This window comes from Pelodiscus sinensis, chromosome Z, assembly GCF_052426305.1.
Source record: "Pelodiscus sinensis isolate ZL-2025 chromosome Z, ASM5242630v1, whole genome shotgun sequence".
In the NCBI taxonomy this organism is placed as follows: domain Eukaryota; kingdom Metazoa; phylum Chordata; order Testudines; family Trionychidae; genus Pelodiscus; species Pelodiscus sinensis.
This window is the reverse complement of record NC_143085.1, coordinates 20,507,396-20,523,277: the sequence shown is the minus strand read 5'-3', so window position 1 is coordinate 20,523,277 and position 15,882 is coordinate 20,507,396. Positions and strand designations below refer to the sequence as shown.

At 47.9% G+C, this 15,882-nt stretch overlaps 1 protein-coding gene across 4 annotated transcripts in view; it reads left to right on the top strand.

Annotated features, from left to right (window-relative positions):
• Positions 1-15,882, top strand: part of ULK1 (unc-51 like autophagy activating kinase 1) — a 151,488-nt gene that overhangs the window by 47,475 nt on the left and 88,131 nt on the right. For all 4 annotated transcript variants that reach the window (XM_075898409.2, XM_075898408.2, XM_014572209.3 and 1 more), the window contains exon 7: positions 2,225-2,298. In XM_075898409.2, the coding sequence (XP_075754524.2) occupies positions 2,225-2,298 (74 nt within the window). The remainder of the gene's footprint in view (positions 1-2,224; positions 2,299-15,882) is intronic.

Below are 15,882 nucleotides of genomic sequence, written 5' to 3'. Positions count from 1 at the left end.
AGGGATTGAATCAGAAACTCCAGAGCTAAAAATGCAAGCACACAGCTTTAGATTAAGAACCAGTCTGGATGTGATGGACCCACATCCATTGTGCATCAAGCACAGAGGGAGACTTGTAACATATGTTGATCATTGGGTTACAGGAAAGAGACTAAGGGAAAAACTGAAAATCAATAAATCATCTTGGGCATTATGTTTTTTCCTTAATTTTTTAAATTTTTGCAAGGGACTTTATAAAGAACTGAATTCCAGCATTCTGGCAGGTTTTTCTAAGCTTTTACCCTTTTGAAGACATTTTCAGAAAATCCATTCCCCAGTCATGAAAATTTGCTGGTCTAACCTTTTCTGTAGTGGAAACATTTATCGAGTATAAAATATCTATCTAGCTATCTAGCTATCTATAATAAAATCAATAATAAAAAAGTAATTGAAATGAAAGAGTGAATAACATAATTTGAAAACAACCAGAAACCTAACTATTGAACCCAATATCTCTCTTAAAGAAGAGTTGTATAGTCACATCTTGATTCATGGACATTCGCTGGGACTATATTGCAAGCTGACCAAACCGAATTAAATAATTCAATTGACTTAAATAATTTACACCAATTAAATAATTAGATCAAGCTCTGTTTCAACTCTGGCTTGTGGTGAAAGCATTAGTGCCTTTTAGCTGAGCAGTGAGATCTGCTGGAGAAGACTGGGTGAATGTTGCATCTACTCAGTTACAGCTGCAGCATTCTCCAAAATTCAAGCATGGATAGAAAGTCAAAGTGTGAAATGACCCACATGCACATAAAAAGGGAGGGCCAACTACACAGCAGTCCTAGTTGATATGTATTAGTTTGCATTAGTGTGCAGTTGTTCTACCTTTATGCATGCTGCTGTTAAACTCTTCCCTGCCCCTTTCCTTAAGAAGGCCAGTGTGTGGTCCAGGAGAGGGATTAGTCAGACATAATATCATTCCAATGACAGATGGCAATATAAACAGCCATGTCAAATAACTCTTGCTTGAAATATCTAGTAACCTTAAGGGAACCTCTTAGCATCATATGATCAGATGCTGAGTAACTTGCAGATGTAAATGCTGTTTGCATGTATAGACTCTGTCTTTTCTAGGATAAATGAATGGCTTAGTTTTATTTGTATATGCTCTATAGAAAGCCATTGTTCTAGCAATATCTTGGTATTAGTGTTGTAGATCTTCTACATAAAAAGTGCCATAGAGCCAAAAATAAGGTGGTGGTGGTCCCTCCTTGATGTTTGTGGTTCCTCCCTGCCTTCTGCCCTATGTCATGGAGTTCTCCAAATCTGAAGTTGTGGTAGTGTAACTGCCACCAGGCAGATTTGAACCTGGGACCTCTGGCATTTGCTGTAGGAGCCTCTACAGCTTGAGCTATAAAGTTGGAACAGTGAACCCCACCCACTAGGTGTGTGGGTTACAGTAGCAGCAGGAAATGAGGGAAAAGCTATCAAGCTCTGCTGGACCTTCACCGCATTTGTAATTCTTAGACTAGCTGTTTAGCTAGTGTAGAGTGGCATAGATCCATCAGGGCCGATCTTAGGCCGATTCCCTGGCGTGGGGTCCCGCGCCTGATGGGACCCTGCACCCAGGGAAGCGATGCATGCGCTGGGAACATGGCACATGCACAGTGCGCCAGGAGCACAATGTTTGTGCGGGGCCCCCTGGGCGTACGGCGTATGTGTCATGATGTCTGGGACGCATGGTGCATGTGTTGTGCCTCCAGTGTGCGACGAATGCACCGTGTCGCCCAGGGCCCTGCGCATGTGCGGCCCCGCCCCCGGAATCGGGCCCCACACTCAGTAGAGCCGGCCCGGAGCTCCATCGTAGGCTGCTGGTGTCAAAGAGCAAACCTGGAACAACAGACACAAGAGAAATAGTGACTATAAACACCTTTCAGTGAATTGGGATTGGGATTCATTCCTTTTAACACAGAGTGCTTTTTATAGCTTTGTGTTCTTAACCCTTTTTGTTGTATGGAACACGTAGTAAGAATGAGAGAAACTTGAGGTTAGCTGAGGGCTAGAGTACAAGTCTTGTGTTCAAAATGGGGAATATCCCTTGTATTGATGGATTTTAGACAAACAGGAGGACCCACAGAGAAATAGGAGGTGCCCACACTGCAGATTGAGGCATGGGATACAATGAAAAAATATTATGTTTCTCTAGAACTGATGAATGAATTTTTCTTTCTATTTGTAGCTGATTTTGGATTTGCCCGCTACCTGCAAAGCAACATGATGGCAGCAACATTGTGTGGCTCACCAATGTACATGGTAAGTGCACTCTGCCTATGTATCTTTTGATGGTAAAACCTCTGTAATGTGTAGCAGAAAGCAGGCCATTCCTGACATGTGGCACCTGGTTATTCAGATTAGAGAAAGCCTATACAACCATGATGCCTAGTTCTTCCTTTCCTCCTAGACCTCTTGACTAGATCTGGTTCTTGTTTTTTTTTAAAGCTGTTCTTATGAGAGACCTAATAAAGATGCTCCGAGCAGCAAGATGGCAAACATCTGGAACTCCTTGCCAGAGGATACAGTGAAGGTTAGGGCTTTAAAAGGGTTCAAAAAAGAGCTAGATAGATTCATGGAGGTTAGGTCCATCAATGGCTATTAGCCAGGATGGGTGGGAATGGTATCCCTAGCCTCTGTTTCTCTGAAAATGGATGACAGGAGAGGGATCACATGATGATTACCTGTTGTGATCCCTCCCTCTGGGGCATCTGACATTGGCCACTGTCGGCCGACAGGATACTGGGCTAGATGGACCTTTGGTCTGACTCAATATGGCCCTTCTTATGTTCTTAACCATTGGTAAATAACATTAGATTGTTGATTGATCCCACTCAGCGGTTGCTGAGTCCAAATAGGAAGCAGGGCCCTTCTGCTAAGGCTTTGGGACTTAAAATCCAGGGTTATCTCTTGACTGCAGGCTGAATAGCAAAGATGCAAAGTGCTTACTTGATAAAGGCCTCTTGGACAAAGTGTTCTCTCTTCCATAGCTCTCTGTGCCCAGTGTTGAGGGACAGTGGCCCTCTGTAATTCAGCCAATCCATGGTGCACCTACTCTATATCTTGATTGGGCTAGATGATAGGAAGTTGGATACAGTTTTTACTAGTGTGACATGTGAACTTTTAATCACATAAATGCAGGCCTAGAAGGGCCCTTGAGAAGTCATCAAATCCAGCTCCCTGCACTATGGAAGGGCCAGGTAAATCTAGCTCAGCGATGGGCCACTAGACTAGTGAGTGGGCCACATTAGTGGCCCTCCTGCATCTCAGTGGGCTGCAAGATTGTCAGAACTAGAATTTGTGGGATGACCTGTAGCAGTGTTTTGATTAGATGCAGAGGGTGTTCTGCATGGCTCTGAGGGTCTGCTGCGGTCCAGGCAGTGCTGAGGGCTGCCTGCCCTGGCCTTGTCCCTTCTGCCTGAAGCCCTGCCACTTCTGTGGGCACAGAGCTGTCCCCCCAACCTTTCCCCAGCCCATGGTTGCTCTCAGCCTCACTGGAAACAAGTATATATATTCTTGATGTATAATGAAACTCCTCCTCCCTTTTTACCCTGTCTGCCCTTTCTGATCAAGCTGATCCAGTTGTCAGGCTGATTCACCAAGTCTCTGTGATGCTAGTTAAGTCATAATATGACATCACTTCCAGTTCTTCTTTGAGAGCTTGCTCATGTGCATTCAGATGAGGTGTGCACTTAAGTATTGTAAATAGTTAAGTAATTAGATAGTATTAGCAGAGTTTTCACTTATCTCTCCCCTCCTGAGGAGGGGATGCTAGTTCCACGTGGTTTTAAACCTTGTGCGACTTGCTTGAAACCAATGCCCTGCAGGGACTAGGGATGTGATTGAGTAGTCAACTACTCAATAAGCAGGAGCTTATCGGGTAGCACTATTGACTACGCGATCACCTCCTCCCTTGCCCCCATTCCTGCTCTGCACTCTTAAAGGGACAGAGAAGAGCCGGCACGGAAAGATGCTGGCTTAATCTCTGGTGCCTTGTAGGGTCTCAGGACAACCCTTCCCCATGCTGCCACTCTGCATTCTGAAAGGGACAGAGAAGTGGCAGCCAGTCTTGTGGGTGTCTCAGCCCAAGCTCCTCCCCCCATTTCCCTGTTGCCACTCTGCACTCTTAAACTGAGAGAGACCCGTGGGATGGGCTACCACTTCTCTGTCCCTTTAAGAATTCAGAGTGGCAGTAGAGGGGAGACAGGGGAGCTTGTGCTGAGACACTCCCGGGACTGGCTGCTGCTTCTCTGTCCATTTCAGTCCTGAGACCGTGCAGGGGGCCAGACATTGAGCCATCGTTTTTGCATGCTGGCTTCTCTCTGTCCCTTTAAGAGAGCAGAACAGCAACAGGGAAAATTTGGGGGTCTTGTGCTGAGACCCAGAAGTGAGCCTTTCCCTAATGACTAGTTGAGTAGTTGATGGAAATTCCATCAACTACTCAACTAGCAAATTAATCGCTACTTAACATCCCTAGAGGGGGACCCCCATGACTCTTGCAAGAAGTGTCTAGAAGAGGGCCACCTTGCAGATTCTTGTAAAATCTGTAGAAGCTTTAAGCCCCGCACCAAACGGGAATGTTTCCCCCACTTAAAACTGCTCCTCCGGGAGTCAGCACTGCAGCCAGCATTGGACTCAAAACAAAGTCCTCAACACCACTGGTACACCCTATGGCTCACAGAAGAGTACCGCTCCAAGGCACCGATCACAATCTCCAGTGCCCAAGAAGAGGAGACAGCACGGGGAGAGATCCCCCTTGAAGCATGGTCACAGAGGATGGCACCAAGACTTAGGTCCATTGGAAAGTTTTCCCCCTCAGCACTTAAATGTTCTTGGTCCCTCTAAGCAACGGTTGAGCTTGGTGTGCCCCTGATACCAGATAGGGTACTGCAGAATATGAGGCTGTTGACTCCTGACACCTTTGATGCTGCCAAGGAGTTTATAGAGCTCATAGCCTCACTGGACTGTCTTCCAGCACTGGATCCTGAGCTGCAGCAGGCCAGATATGCAGCACCACAGATGGGCCCACTGGCTACAGCACTGATGGCTTTGGCTGCACAAGTGGCAGCATCAGTATTGGTAGCACTTGCGGTAGATATGGTCTCTTTGGTACCACTACTGCTGGCACCGTAAGACTCGAGGGCATGGCCTGCAGCACCAGTGGCCTTGGTATAGGCGGCACCAATACAGCGTGCACTGAAATATAACACTTGGCACCTATGGGAAAACTGGCACTGATCCATCAGGGCAAGCTGGAGTTGATGGCTCAGCACCAGCCTTGGCACCTATCTTGGACACCCTCAACAGCACCTCCGTGGTCAGTGTTGGACTATTTATCAGAATCCAGTGTGGATTCGGTGTGGTCCAGGGCCTCTTCACACAGCACTGAGCCCACCGAAAAATTAGGCTTTCTTCGGACAACTGAAAGAAGTTTCCAGATTGCAGACTCTGGTTCTCATGGGGGACTTTAATCACCCTGACATCTGTTGGGACACCAATACAGCAATACACAGACAATCTAGGAAGTTTTTGGAGAATCCATTTTGAAGCACTTGGAAGAGGGGAAGGTAATGAGGAATAGCCAGTATGGATTCATGAAGGGCAAGTCGTGCCGGATCAATCTGATTAGATTCTATGATGAGGTAACTGGCTCTCAGGATATGGGAAAGTCAGTGGATGTGATATACCTTGACTTTAGCAAGGCTTTTGATACTATCTCCCACAATATTCTTGACAGAAAGTTAAGGAAATGTGGATTGGATAAATATATGGTAAGATGGATAGAAAGCTGGCTGGAAGGTCGGGTCCAGCGGGTAGTCATCAATGGCTCGATGGCGGTCATCAGGATGGTGGTCGCTTTCTAGCAGAGTGCCCCAAGATTTGGTTCTGGAACCGGCTTTGTTCAACATCTTTATTAATGATTTGGATGAGGGGATAGATTGCACCCTCAGCAAGTTGATGGCCTTCTGAGGTCGCTGCCAGCTCTATGGTTCTATGATTCTATGATTCTCGACACCAATCCAAGCACCAGGCAGGGGCAGATATAGGGCAGGGCAAACGGGGCGGCTGCCTCGGGCTCCGCGCTTAAAAAAGCCCCATGCATGGCGTTGCGGCGCATGCGACGTGGCAAAGGGGGGAGCCCCGTGGAGTTATGTTGCCCGGGGCCCTGCAAAACAGTCATCTGCCCCTGGCACCAGAGGTATCAGATTCAGCAGGTTGGCCACCTCCACCGTAGCCACAGTGGCCTTTCTGGACCTCTTGGGGCTACTATCAAATGCAGGGTCCAATGCCATCAGCCTACAGCTCGGTGTCAACATGTTCTAGGAGCACACCATCAGCTATCCCATTAACATGGGGCCCTGTCTCAGAGGACAGAGACAGCCCCACAGAAAGACGCACAATAGCCTTGAGCTGAGGGTGAGGACCCGGGCCCACAAGATTGCAACCCTGGCAGGGCTAGGGGGCAGGCAGTAGAACCACCTCAGGACCAACCTGTGCTCAGGGAGTCCTCATCATTCTCCCTGGATGAGGCTTTGGCTGTCCTTGCCCCATCTATGTCCTCCATGGATGCTAGGACCCACCAAGATCTACTCCATAGGCTGGCAGCCAATTTGGGGGTTCAAGTGGAGGATGCCAATCCCATGGTGGACATATTAGCGGTGAACACACCCCCAAGACTGGCATTACCACTGAATAAGACAGTGTTGAAAATTGCCAATAATTTGCAGATGTCATCATCCATCTCACTTACCCAGAAGGGAGCAGAGAGGCGCTATTTTGTCCCCCAGACGGGAAATGAGCATTTATATTCTCACCGACTCCCGGACTCTATTGTGGTGCAGTCAGCCAGTCAGAAGGAGACGCAAAGTCAACCGGGGCCAAACCAAAGAGTAGAGAATCAAAAAAACCCGGACCTACTGGGAAGGAAGGCATACATTATGGGGGGCCTGCAACTACACATTGCTAATTAGCAGGCAGTGATAAGCAAGGTATGCATACAACACTTGGTCAGCAATGGAGAATTTTAAGGAATGCCTTCCTCTGGACTCCTGCCAGAAGTTTGCTGCACTGACTAAGAGGGTAGAGTGATTTCCCATGTAGCATTTCAGGCCATACTAGATGTTGCAGATTCAGCAGCACGTACTATGGCCACTGGCATTGTGACACACTGTGGGGCCTGATTACTGGTGTCAGGCATACCTCCAGAAGTACAACATATGCTGCAGGACCTACTGTTTGAGGGGGCAGATCTGTTCTCACAACAGACAGATGCCAAGCTGCATAGTTTGGAAGACTCCAGGGCCACCCTTAGGTCCCTAGGTATTCATTCCCCTGCACCACAAAGGTGTACCTATAACCCTAGGCCTCACATAAGGCCATTCTACCAAGGTTATAGGTCAGACCAGGCAAGGTGAAGGGCTAGGAATAATGGCAATAATAATGCTAATGGGTGAAATAGGAGGCGGAGATCACGCTCTGACTTGGAGAGGGGCATTTTGAAGATACTCACAAGGACAGAATACCAGTTTCCTCCTTCACCCCACCTTTTGGGGACAGTCTCCCATTTTTACCAGGCCTGGGCCCAAATTACAACTCATCATTGGGTTCTGAGCCTGGTAGCAGTAGGATACACTATCCCTTTCCATTCCCTACCCCCTTCCTACCCTTATTCCCCGTCCTCCTTCAGGGACCCCTCTCATGAGTGTCTCTTGAGTCAAGAGGTATCTTCACTTCTACACAGGGAGCAGTGGAAAGAGTCCCTCGTGATTTCAGGGGGAAGGATTTCTATTCCCATTACTTCCTTATCCTGAAATCAAAGGGTGGCCTCAGACCTAAGGGGGCCTCGATGGGTTCATAATAAAGACAAGATTCAGGTTGATCACATTAACCTCCATTATTCCTTCCCTGAAAGAAAGGGGACTTGGTACTCTGTCCTCAATATGAAAGATGTGTATTTTCACATTTCCATAATACTTGCCTACAGGAGGTTTCTTGGGTTTATGGTAGGGCAAGACCATTTCCAGTTTTCGGTCCTTCCCTTTGAACTGTCCATAGCTCTGAGGGTTTTCACAAAGTGTATGGCTGCTGTAGCCACCTTCCTAAGGCGGTGCAGAATTCAGGTGTTTCCCTATCTGGACAATTGGCTCATCAGGAATCACTCAAGGGAACAGGTGTTGCAGCACATAGATCTCATCAAGAGTCTGTTTCTCAGGCTTGGCCACCTCATAAATGAGGAGAAGGCCAGGTTTGTGGCTATCGGACTCATCATACAATACCTCATGATCTCGCCTCTCTCTATGGTGAGGAATTGCACGAAGCTGTACTTCATGGCAGTTTGTACTTATGTAGTCCATCACACCTGTCTGAGGCTCAGACCTCTGCAGGCCTGCCTGGCATGCACTCACAACCAGGCCTTTGCTTCGTGGGATAAAATCCTCACAGTCTCTGAGGAGGTCATCTACTCCCTCAAATGATGGCTACAAGAGAAGGTGGTAAGTGGTGGGGTTCCCTTCATGAACCAGAGCCCTGCAGTGCAACTGGTCACCTATGGTTCAGACATGGGATTCGGAGCACATCTGTCCAATCACTGGACTTAAGGTATGTGGTCCCCAGAGGAACAGGTGATTCACATAAATGTCAGAGAGCTCAGGGCGGTCAGACTGGCCTGCTGGATATTTTTGTATGACCTGCGCCATAAGGTGTTCCTGACAGACAAGAAGCCAGAAATGTTCTATATCAACAAACAGGGTGGAGCTCGCTCCTCTTCCCCTGTGCTGAGATGCCTTGCTCTTTTGGAAATTTTGTATTGCCTACCTCATCCATATGGAGGCCACATACCTTCCGGGAAACAGGAATATCCTGGCAGACACGCTCAGCTGCTCCTTCGCTACCCGCGAGAGGTTCCTCCAGAATGAGGTGCAGTTGGAAATCTTCCAGAGATGGGGTTGTCCCCACGTAGACCTCTTTGCCTCACACAGGAACAGGAAATGTCGGGACTACTATTCCTACCTGGGACAGGGACGGGGATCCAGAGGGGACACATTGCAGACCAACTGCCCCCCCCCCCCACCTCAGTTCTTCTCTATGCGTCCCCACCCTTTTCCCTGATACATAAGGTTCTCATCAGGGTAAAGAGGTTCAAGGCTACAGTCATTCTGATAGTGTTGGAATGGCCTCGTCAATGCTGGCTTCCGACCCTCCTTGACTGACACAGCAGGGGCCAATGATTCTGCCAATGGTGACAGATCTGATTACTCAGGACCTGGGGAGGGAGCAACTGTTTCTCCTGAACTGCCTGTCTGTCCAGTTGGCAGCATGGAATATCCGTGGCTGACGGAGGCAAAGCAGGCTTGCTTGGAGGGGGTAAGGAGGGTTCTTCTGGAAAGCAGGAAACCCTCCAACCCTCCTAATTCGAACTACCATTAAACCTCTTGCAGGAGGAATAACGATAGTTTGAATTAGGAGCTTTAATTCGAACTACCTAGTCTGTGCCGCGTGTAGCCGCGGGCAGGTAATTCGAACTACGGGGCATTTAAAAATGGCAGCGCCCAGGAACATGCAAATGAAGCCCGGGATATTTAAATCCCGGGCTTCATTTGCAAATTTGAATGCCTACATTAGCCACCCTAGTTCGAATTAGGGTGGCAGTGTAGACATACCCTTAGAATACACCTAGCGGCCATAGAAGTCTTTCACCTGGAGAAAGGGGTCAGGATTCTGTTTGTGGACCTGATGATCAAGAGGTTCCTTAAGGGGGTGGACAGATTGTTTCCTCATGTTAGGTAACTTGTGCCCCTGTGGGCCCTCAATCTGGTGCTCACCAGGCTCATAGGCCCTCCCTTTGAGCCTCTGGCGATGTGCTCCCTTAAACACCTGCCTTATAAGGTCACCTTTATAGTAGCAATTTCATCGGCTAGAAGGGTTTTGGAATTGAGGGCATTAACTGTAGAACCACCCCCATACTGTCTTTTTTGTGGACAGGGTTCAACTGTGACCCCACCCTGCCTTTTTACCTAAGGTGATCTCCACATTTCACATCACAAGTTATTTACATGCCAGTATTTTTTCCAAAACCCCACGCGACTCCTAGGGAATGTGCCCTACACTCACTAGATGCTAAGCACACATTGGTGTTTTACATAGACAGGACGAGGGGGTTTCAGAAGTCACCACAGCTCTTTATTTCAGTAGCAGGGAGGATGAGGAGCCTGCTGCTATCAACCCAGTGCTTATCATCATGGATCACTTCCTGTATTAGGGAATGTTATGAACTTGCTGATAAGGCAGTGCCCCACATCATGGTCCATTCCATTTGGGCTCATGCCTCGTTGATGGCCTTCCTGGCACAGGTCCCCATGCTGGACATTTTCAGAGTAGCCACGTGGTCTTTGATGCACACATTCACAATGCACTACGCAATCACTCAGCAGGCTAGGGAGGATGCTGCTCTTGTCATAGGTCTCTGACCCCACCTCCTGTATTTTCGCTAGGAAGTCACCTCATTCAAATGCACATGAGCAAGCACTCGAAGAGTAAAAAACAGTTACTTACCTTGTAACTGTTGTTTTTCGAGATGTATTGCTCATGTCCATTCAAAATCCCACCCACCTCTCCTTCTTTGGAGAACTCTGGCAAGAAGGAACTGAGGGTGGGGAAGGCCAGCAAGGGTATATATGCACCAATATGTTGGTGCCATCCAGGGGGCTCCGTACTGGCCTGATGGGTACCACTGGGAGAAAAAGCGCTGGAATCCATGCATGTGGCGTGCGCACACCTCATTCGAATGGACATCAGAAGCACATCTCGAAGAACAACAGTTACAAGGCAAGTAACCATTTTTTCTTGCAGTTTAGTCCATGTGCTCTTTTCATTTGTGTATAGACATCTCCTTGATGTCAGTTAGAGCTGTGCTCCATTAGTGGAGAGAGAATTGTAACCTTGATTAGAATCTCTCCTGCATCTATCTGAGCTTCAAAGCTGTCTACTGAGACAATGGAGACCTTGTTAATATGTGTTTACAGCATGCTTCAAAAGAGATTGAAGATAGCAGAGAGGATTGTGATGAGGCAAGAATGTAGAGTTATGTTAGGAAGCTGGCATAATGCCTGTGCCTCATAACTTTTTATATCACCCTGTCTGTTATCACAAGCACTAAAATTAAACTCCAAACTAGAGAAATTTTAGGTTATAAATATCTAGGTATAAGTTCTCATGGCCCATCTCTCAGAGAGAGAGGAGAATTCTCAGCTTTTCATACCTCACTGTGAGAATATACCCCCAATAATCTTTAAACCTGCTGCTACATGTATTAACAGTCTAACCTAATTCTAAAACAGTGCCTGTAAATGGAGTTTGCCTGGCTTCTCTTGTGATCCATATCTACTTTGTGCTTTGGTTGAGCCAATCTCCTGAAGGATATTTGCTTAGCTTGCAAATGGATGTACTACAAAACAAAAATCCCACCCACAACCCATAGGGATGAAATGTAAGGTGGCACTTGCTTGTTCATGAGTATGACATCAACTGGTATAAAATAATCTCAGTGTATCACTCATGCCAGGGCAGCAAAATTAAAAATGACCAAACCAGGCCTTCAATCTGGAGCATGTGACTGCTCTGCAAGAAGAGCGTTGACATATTGAAAAGTCAGTGCTCTTCCATAAATTCAGGATAGGGTTTTCAAAGGTGATACGAAGAATAGATCTGATCTCCACTCTGTGGGACTTTCACAAGGAGCAGGGTGGGCCATCAGGGCTAGCTTCCCTGGAGCAGTCTTAGCCCCACTCAGAGTGTACTGCATCTACCCCGCTACCCCCAGTGTGCTATGTGGAGCTCCACAGTGATTTAAAGAGCCTGAGGTTCTTGCCACTGCTACAGTAGTAGCAACTCGGAGCCCTGGGTCCTTTTGAATAACTGGGCAGTGGGGCAGTTGCCCCATACTCCCAGTCATAAGGCCTATCTGCACTACAAAGGCAGGTCAGTTCAGTCCAGCAGACAACAATTCCAGGCCCCAGGCCAGAACAATCAGTGGGCCCTGATGCACGCAAAGGTGCAACCAAACACTGTCCACCCTTGGGCACTACTGTGCCTGCACTCGCCCAGGGTATGTCTACACTACCCTCCTAGTTCGAACTAGGAGGGTAATGTATGCATACCGCACTTGCTAATGAAGCCCGGGATTTGAATTTCCCGGGCTTCATTAGCATAAGCGGGGAGCCGCCATTTTTAAATCCCCGCTGCTTCGAACCCCGTGTAGCGCGGCTACACGGGGCTCGAACTAGGTAGTTCGGACTAGGGTCCTATTCCGAACTACCGTTACTCCTCGTGAAACGAGGTGTACCGGTAGTTCGGAATAGGCACCCTAGTCCGAACTACCTAGTTCGAGCCCCGTGTAGCCGCGCTACACGGGGTTCGAAGCAGCGGGGATTTAAAAATGGCGGCTCCCCGCTTATGCTAATGAAGCCCGGGAAATTCAAATCCCGGGCTTCATTAGCAAGTGCGGTATGCATACATTACCCCGCTAGTTCGAACTAGCGGGGTAGTGTAGACATACCCTCAGTGAGCAGCCAGCTGCACTGCTAGGCATGTTTTTCCAGCAGGGCCAGGACTTCCCTGTGCCCACCTAGTAGGGTTGCAAACCCTAATTGCGCAAACCCAAAGATCTTGCTCTGCCCTCTTCTGAGGCCCCGCCCCTTGCTCACTCTACTTCCTCTTCCTCCATTGCTTGCTCTCTCCCACACTCACTGACTTTCACAAGGCTGGAGCAGAAGGTTGGGCTGCAGGAGGGAGTCTGGGGTGTAGGCTCTGGGAGGGAACATGGGTGCAGGAGAGGGTGAAGGATGCTGGCTCTGGGAAACACTTTGGATGCAGGGGCTTTGGAGGTGGGAGGGAGTTTGGGCTCTGGGTGGGAATTTGGGTGCAAGCTGTGGGTTCTGGGAGGGAGTTTGGGTATGGAAGAGGATGAGGGGCTAAGCTCTGGAATTTGCATGCTGGAGGGAGTGAGGGGTGCAACTCTGTGAAGGAGTCTGGGTCTGGTGGGGTGCTTGGCTCTAGGATTGCCATGTAGTAGGGAGTATGAGGTCAGGATCTGGAGGGAGTTTGGGTATGGGAAGGAGGCTTTGGCAGAGGGGTTAAGTGCAGGAAGGAATAAGGGGTTCTAGATCTGGGAGGGAATTTGGGAGCAGAATTTGGGCTCTGGGTTGGAGCTAGGGCAGGGAATTGGGGTGAAGGAAGAGATCGGGGCTTATCTTGGGTGGCTTCTGAAAGCAACCAGCTCATCCCTCTCACAGTGATTCTTAGCCGGGGGATGGGTTGTGGCTGCGTGCCACTGCCCACAGCCATCACTCCTGCAGCTCCCATTGGCTGCATTTCCCAGATGATGCAGAGATTTCCCCCGGTCCTATGGCCACAGGGACATCCTGGCAACTTCTGGGAGTGGTGCAGAGTAGCAGCAATCCTGCTTTAGTCCCACTTCTCTGACAGTAGCAGCATAAATTGCCCCAGCCCCGGGCTTATTGTCCCCTTTGCAAGTCAATGGAAGAATTCTTTTGCTGTCTAGCTACTTCCTCTGGGAGAAAAGAATTTACCACAGGGACAAAAAAGCCCTTCTATCACTGTAGTGTCTGTGGAACAGCTCAGTTGCTGCCATGGATTTTGCATAGACAAGCCCTGAGAGGCCCAGATTTTATTGAATTTCAATATGATGTCCGTGTCTGCTTTCCTTAAGCTCCTTTTCAATCCCCCAGCCTGAGCCTTCATCCTGGCACAGGACATGACTGCATTCCACAGTGAATGTTAGCTTCCCAGTGTTTAAATTAACAATGTAAAAGAGTAGTTGAATAGTTGACTATCCAGTAAGAGTGGTGGCTCTTACTACATTTAAAAGGCAGAGACATAGGGGGCATAGTGAGTGTCCCCCCTTCTTGACTAATTGAGTAATTGATGGAAATTCCATTGACTACTCAATTAGCTGATTAATCAAAATTTAACATCCCTAGAATCATAGGCATGGAAGAGATCTCAGGAGTCATCAAGTCCAGCCCTCTACCCAAAGTAGGACCAACCCAACTAAGTCATCTCAGTCAGGACTTTGTCAAGCCAGAAAACCTCTAGGGGTGGAGATTCCACCACCTTCTTAGATAACCCATCCTCCTAGGGAAATAGTTTTTCCTAATATCCAACCTAGACCTCCTCCATTGCAACTTGAGACCATTGTTCCTTGTTCTGCCATCCATCTCTATTGAAAACAGCCTCTTTCCATCCTCTTTGGAACCTCCCTTCAGGTAGTTAAAGACTACTATCAAATCCCCCCTCACTCTTCTCTTTTTCAGACTAAACAAGTCCAAATTCCTCAGCTTCTCCTCGTAAGTCATGTGCTCCAACCCCATAATCATTTTGATTGCCCTCTGCTGGACCCTCTCCAATGTGTCCACATCTTTTCTGTCATATGGGGCCCAGAATTGGACGCAGTACTCCAAATGTGGCCTCATCAGTGTTAAATAAAGTGAAATAATCATTTATCTACATCCGCTGAAAATGCTCTTCTTATGCATCCTGATGTGCTATTAGCCTTGTTGGCTAAAAGCACACACTGTTGACTCATACCCCGCTTCTTATCCACTGTAATTCCCAAGTCCTTTTCTGCCAAACTGCTGCTTAGCTACTCAGCCTCCAGCCTGTAAAGCAGTGCTTCAGAGTCTTCCATCCCAAGTGCAGGACTCTGCTCTTGTTCTTGTTGAACTTCATCAGATTTCTTTTGGCCCAGTTCTCCCAATTTGTCTAGGTCACCCTGGACCCTTTTCCTACTCTCCAACATATCTACCTCTCCCTGTAGCTTAGTATCATAGGCAAATTTGCTGAGGGTGAAATCCATCACCTCATCACTGGTCATTAATAAACATGTTAAAAAAAAAAGGCCTAGGACTGATCTTTGGGGCACCCTGCTTGCAACTGACCACCAGTCAGCCATTGAGCCGTTGATCATTACCTGTTGAGCTGACAATCTAGCCAGCTTTCTACCCACCTTATAGTCCATTTATCCAATCCATACTTCTTAACTTGCTGGCAAGACTGCAGTGGGATACCTTATCAAAAGCTTTGCTAAAGTCAAGGTATCAAATCCACCAACTATAGTGTCAGTTGCCTCATCATAGAAGCTAATCAGATTGGTCAGGCATGACTTGTCCTTAGTAAATCCATGTTGATTATTCCTGATCACATTCCCCTCTTCCACGTGCTTCAAAATGGATTCCTTCAGGATCCTCTTCATGTTTGTTTCAGGGACTGAGGTGAGGCTGACTGGTCTGTAGTTCCCTGAATTGTCTTTTTTCCCTTTCTTAAAGTTGGGCACTACATTTGCCTTTTTCCAGTCATTCAGGATCTCTCCCGATCGCCACGACTTTTCAAAGATAATGGCTAAAGGCTCCTCAATGACATTTGCCAACTCCCTCAGTACCCTCGGATGTATTAAGTCTGGACCCATGGATTTATGTATGTTTAGCTTTTTTAAATAGTTCTTAGTTTTCCTAGTTTAAATCTGTGTCTGTCAGTGCAAACCAAAACAAACTTCACTTCCCCTCTGTGACGTAGTGGGAGTACTTGCTGGGCTGTGGTGACCCCTGCTGTCTGGAGCAAGACCCAGCAGGGAAAGCCTCACTATGCAAAGGTAATGCCAAACTTGTTGAACCAGTGGCCAGACACCCCCCATGGAGAGGAATAAAGGAAGGTGGAGGCTGCCCTGGCTGGGGGGCAGGGCTGGAAGAGGGTTAGTTAGTTCCTGGCTGGAAGGCAGGGAATAAGGAGCTGGGGAGGGGGCTGGGACTCCCCTATCTCAAGGGGGGGGGCACT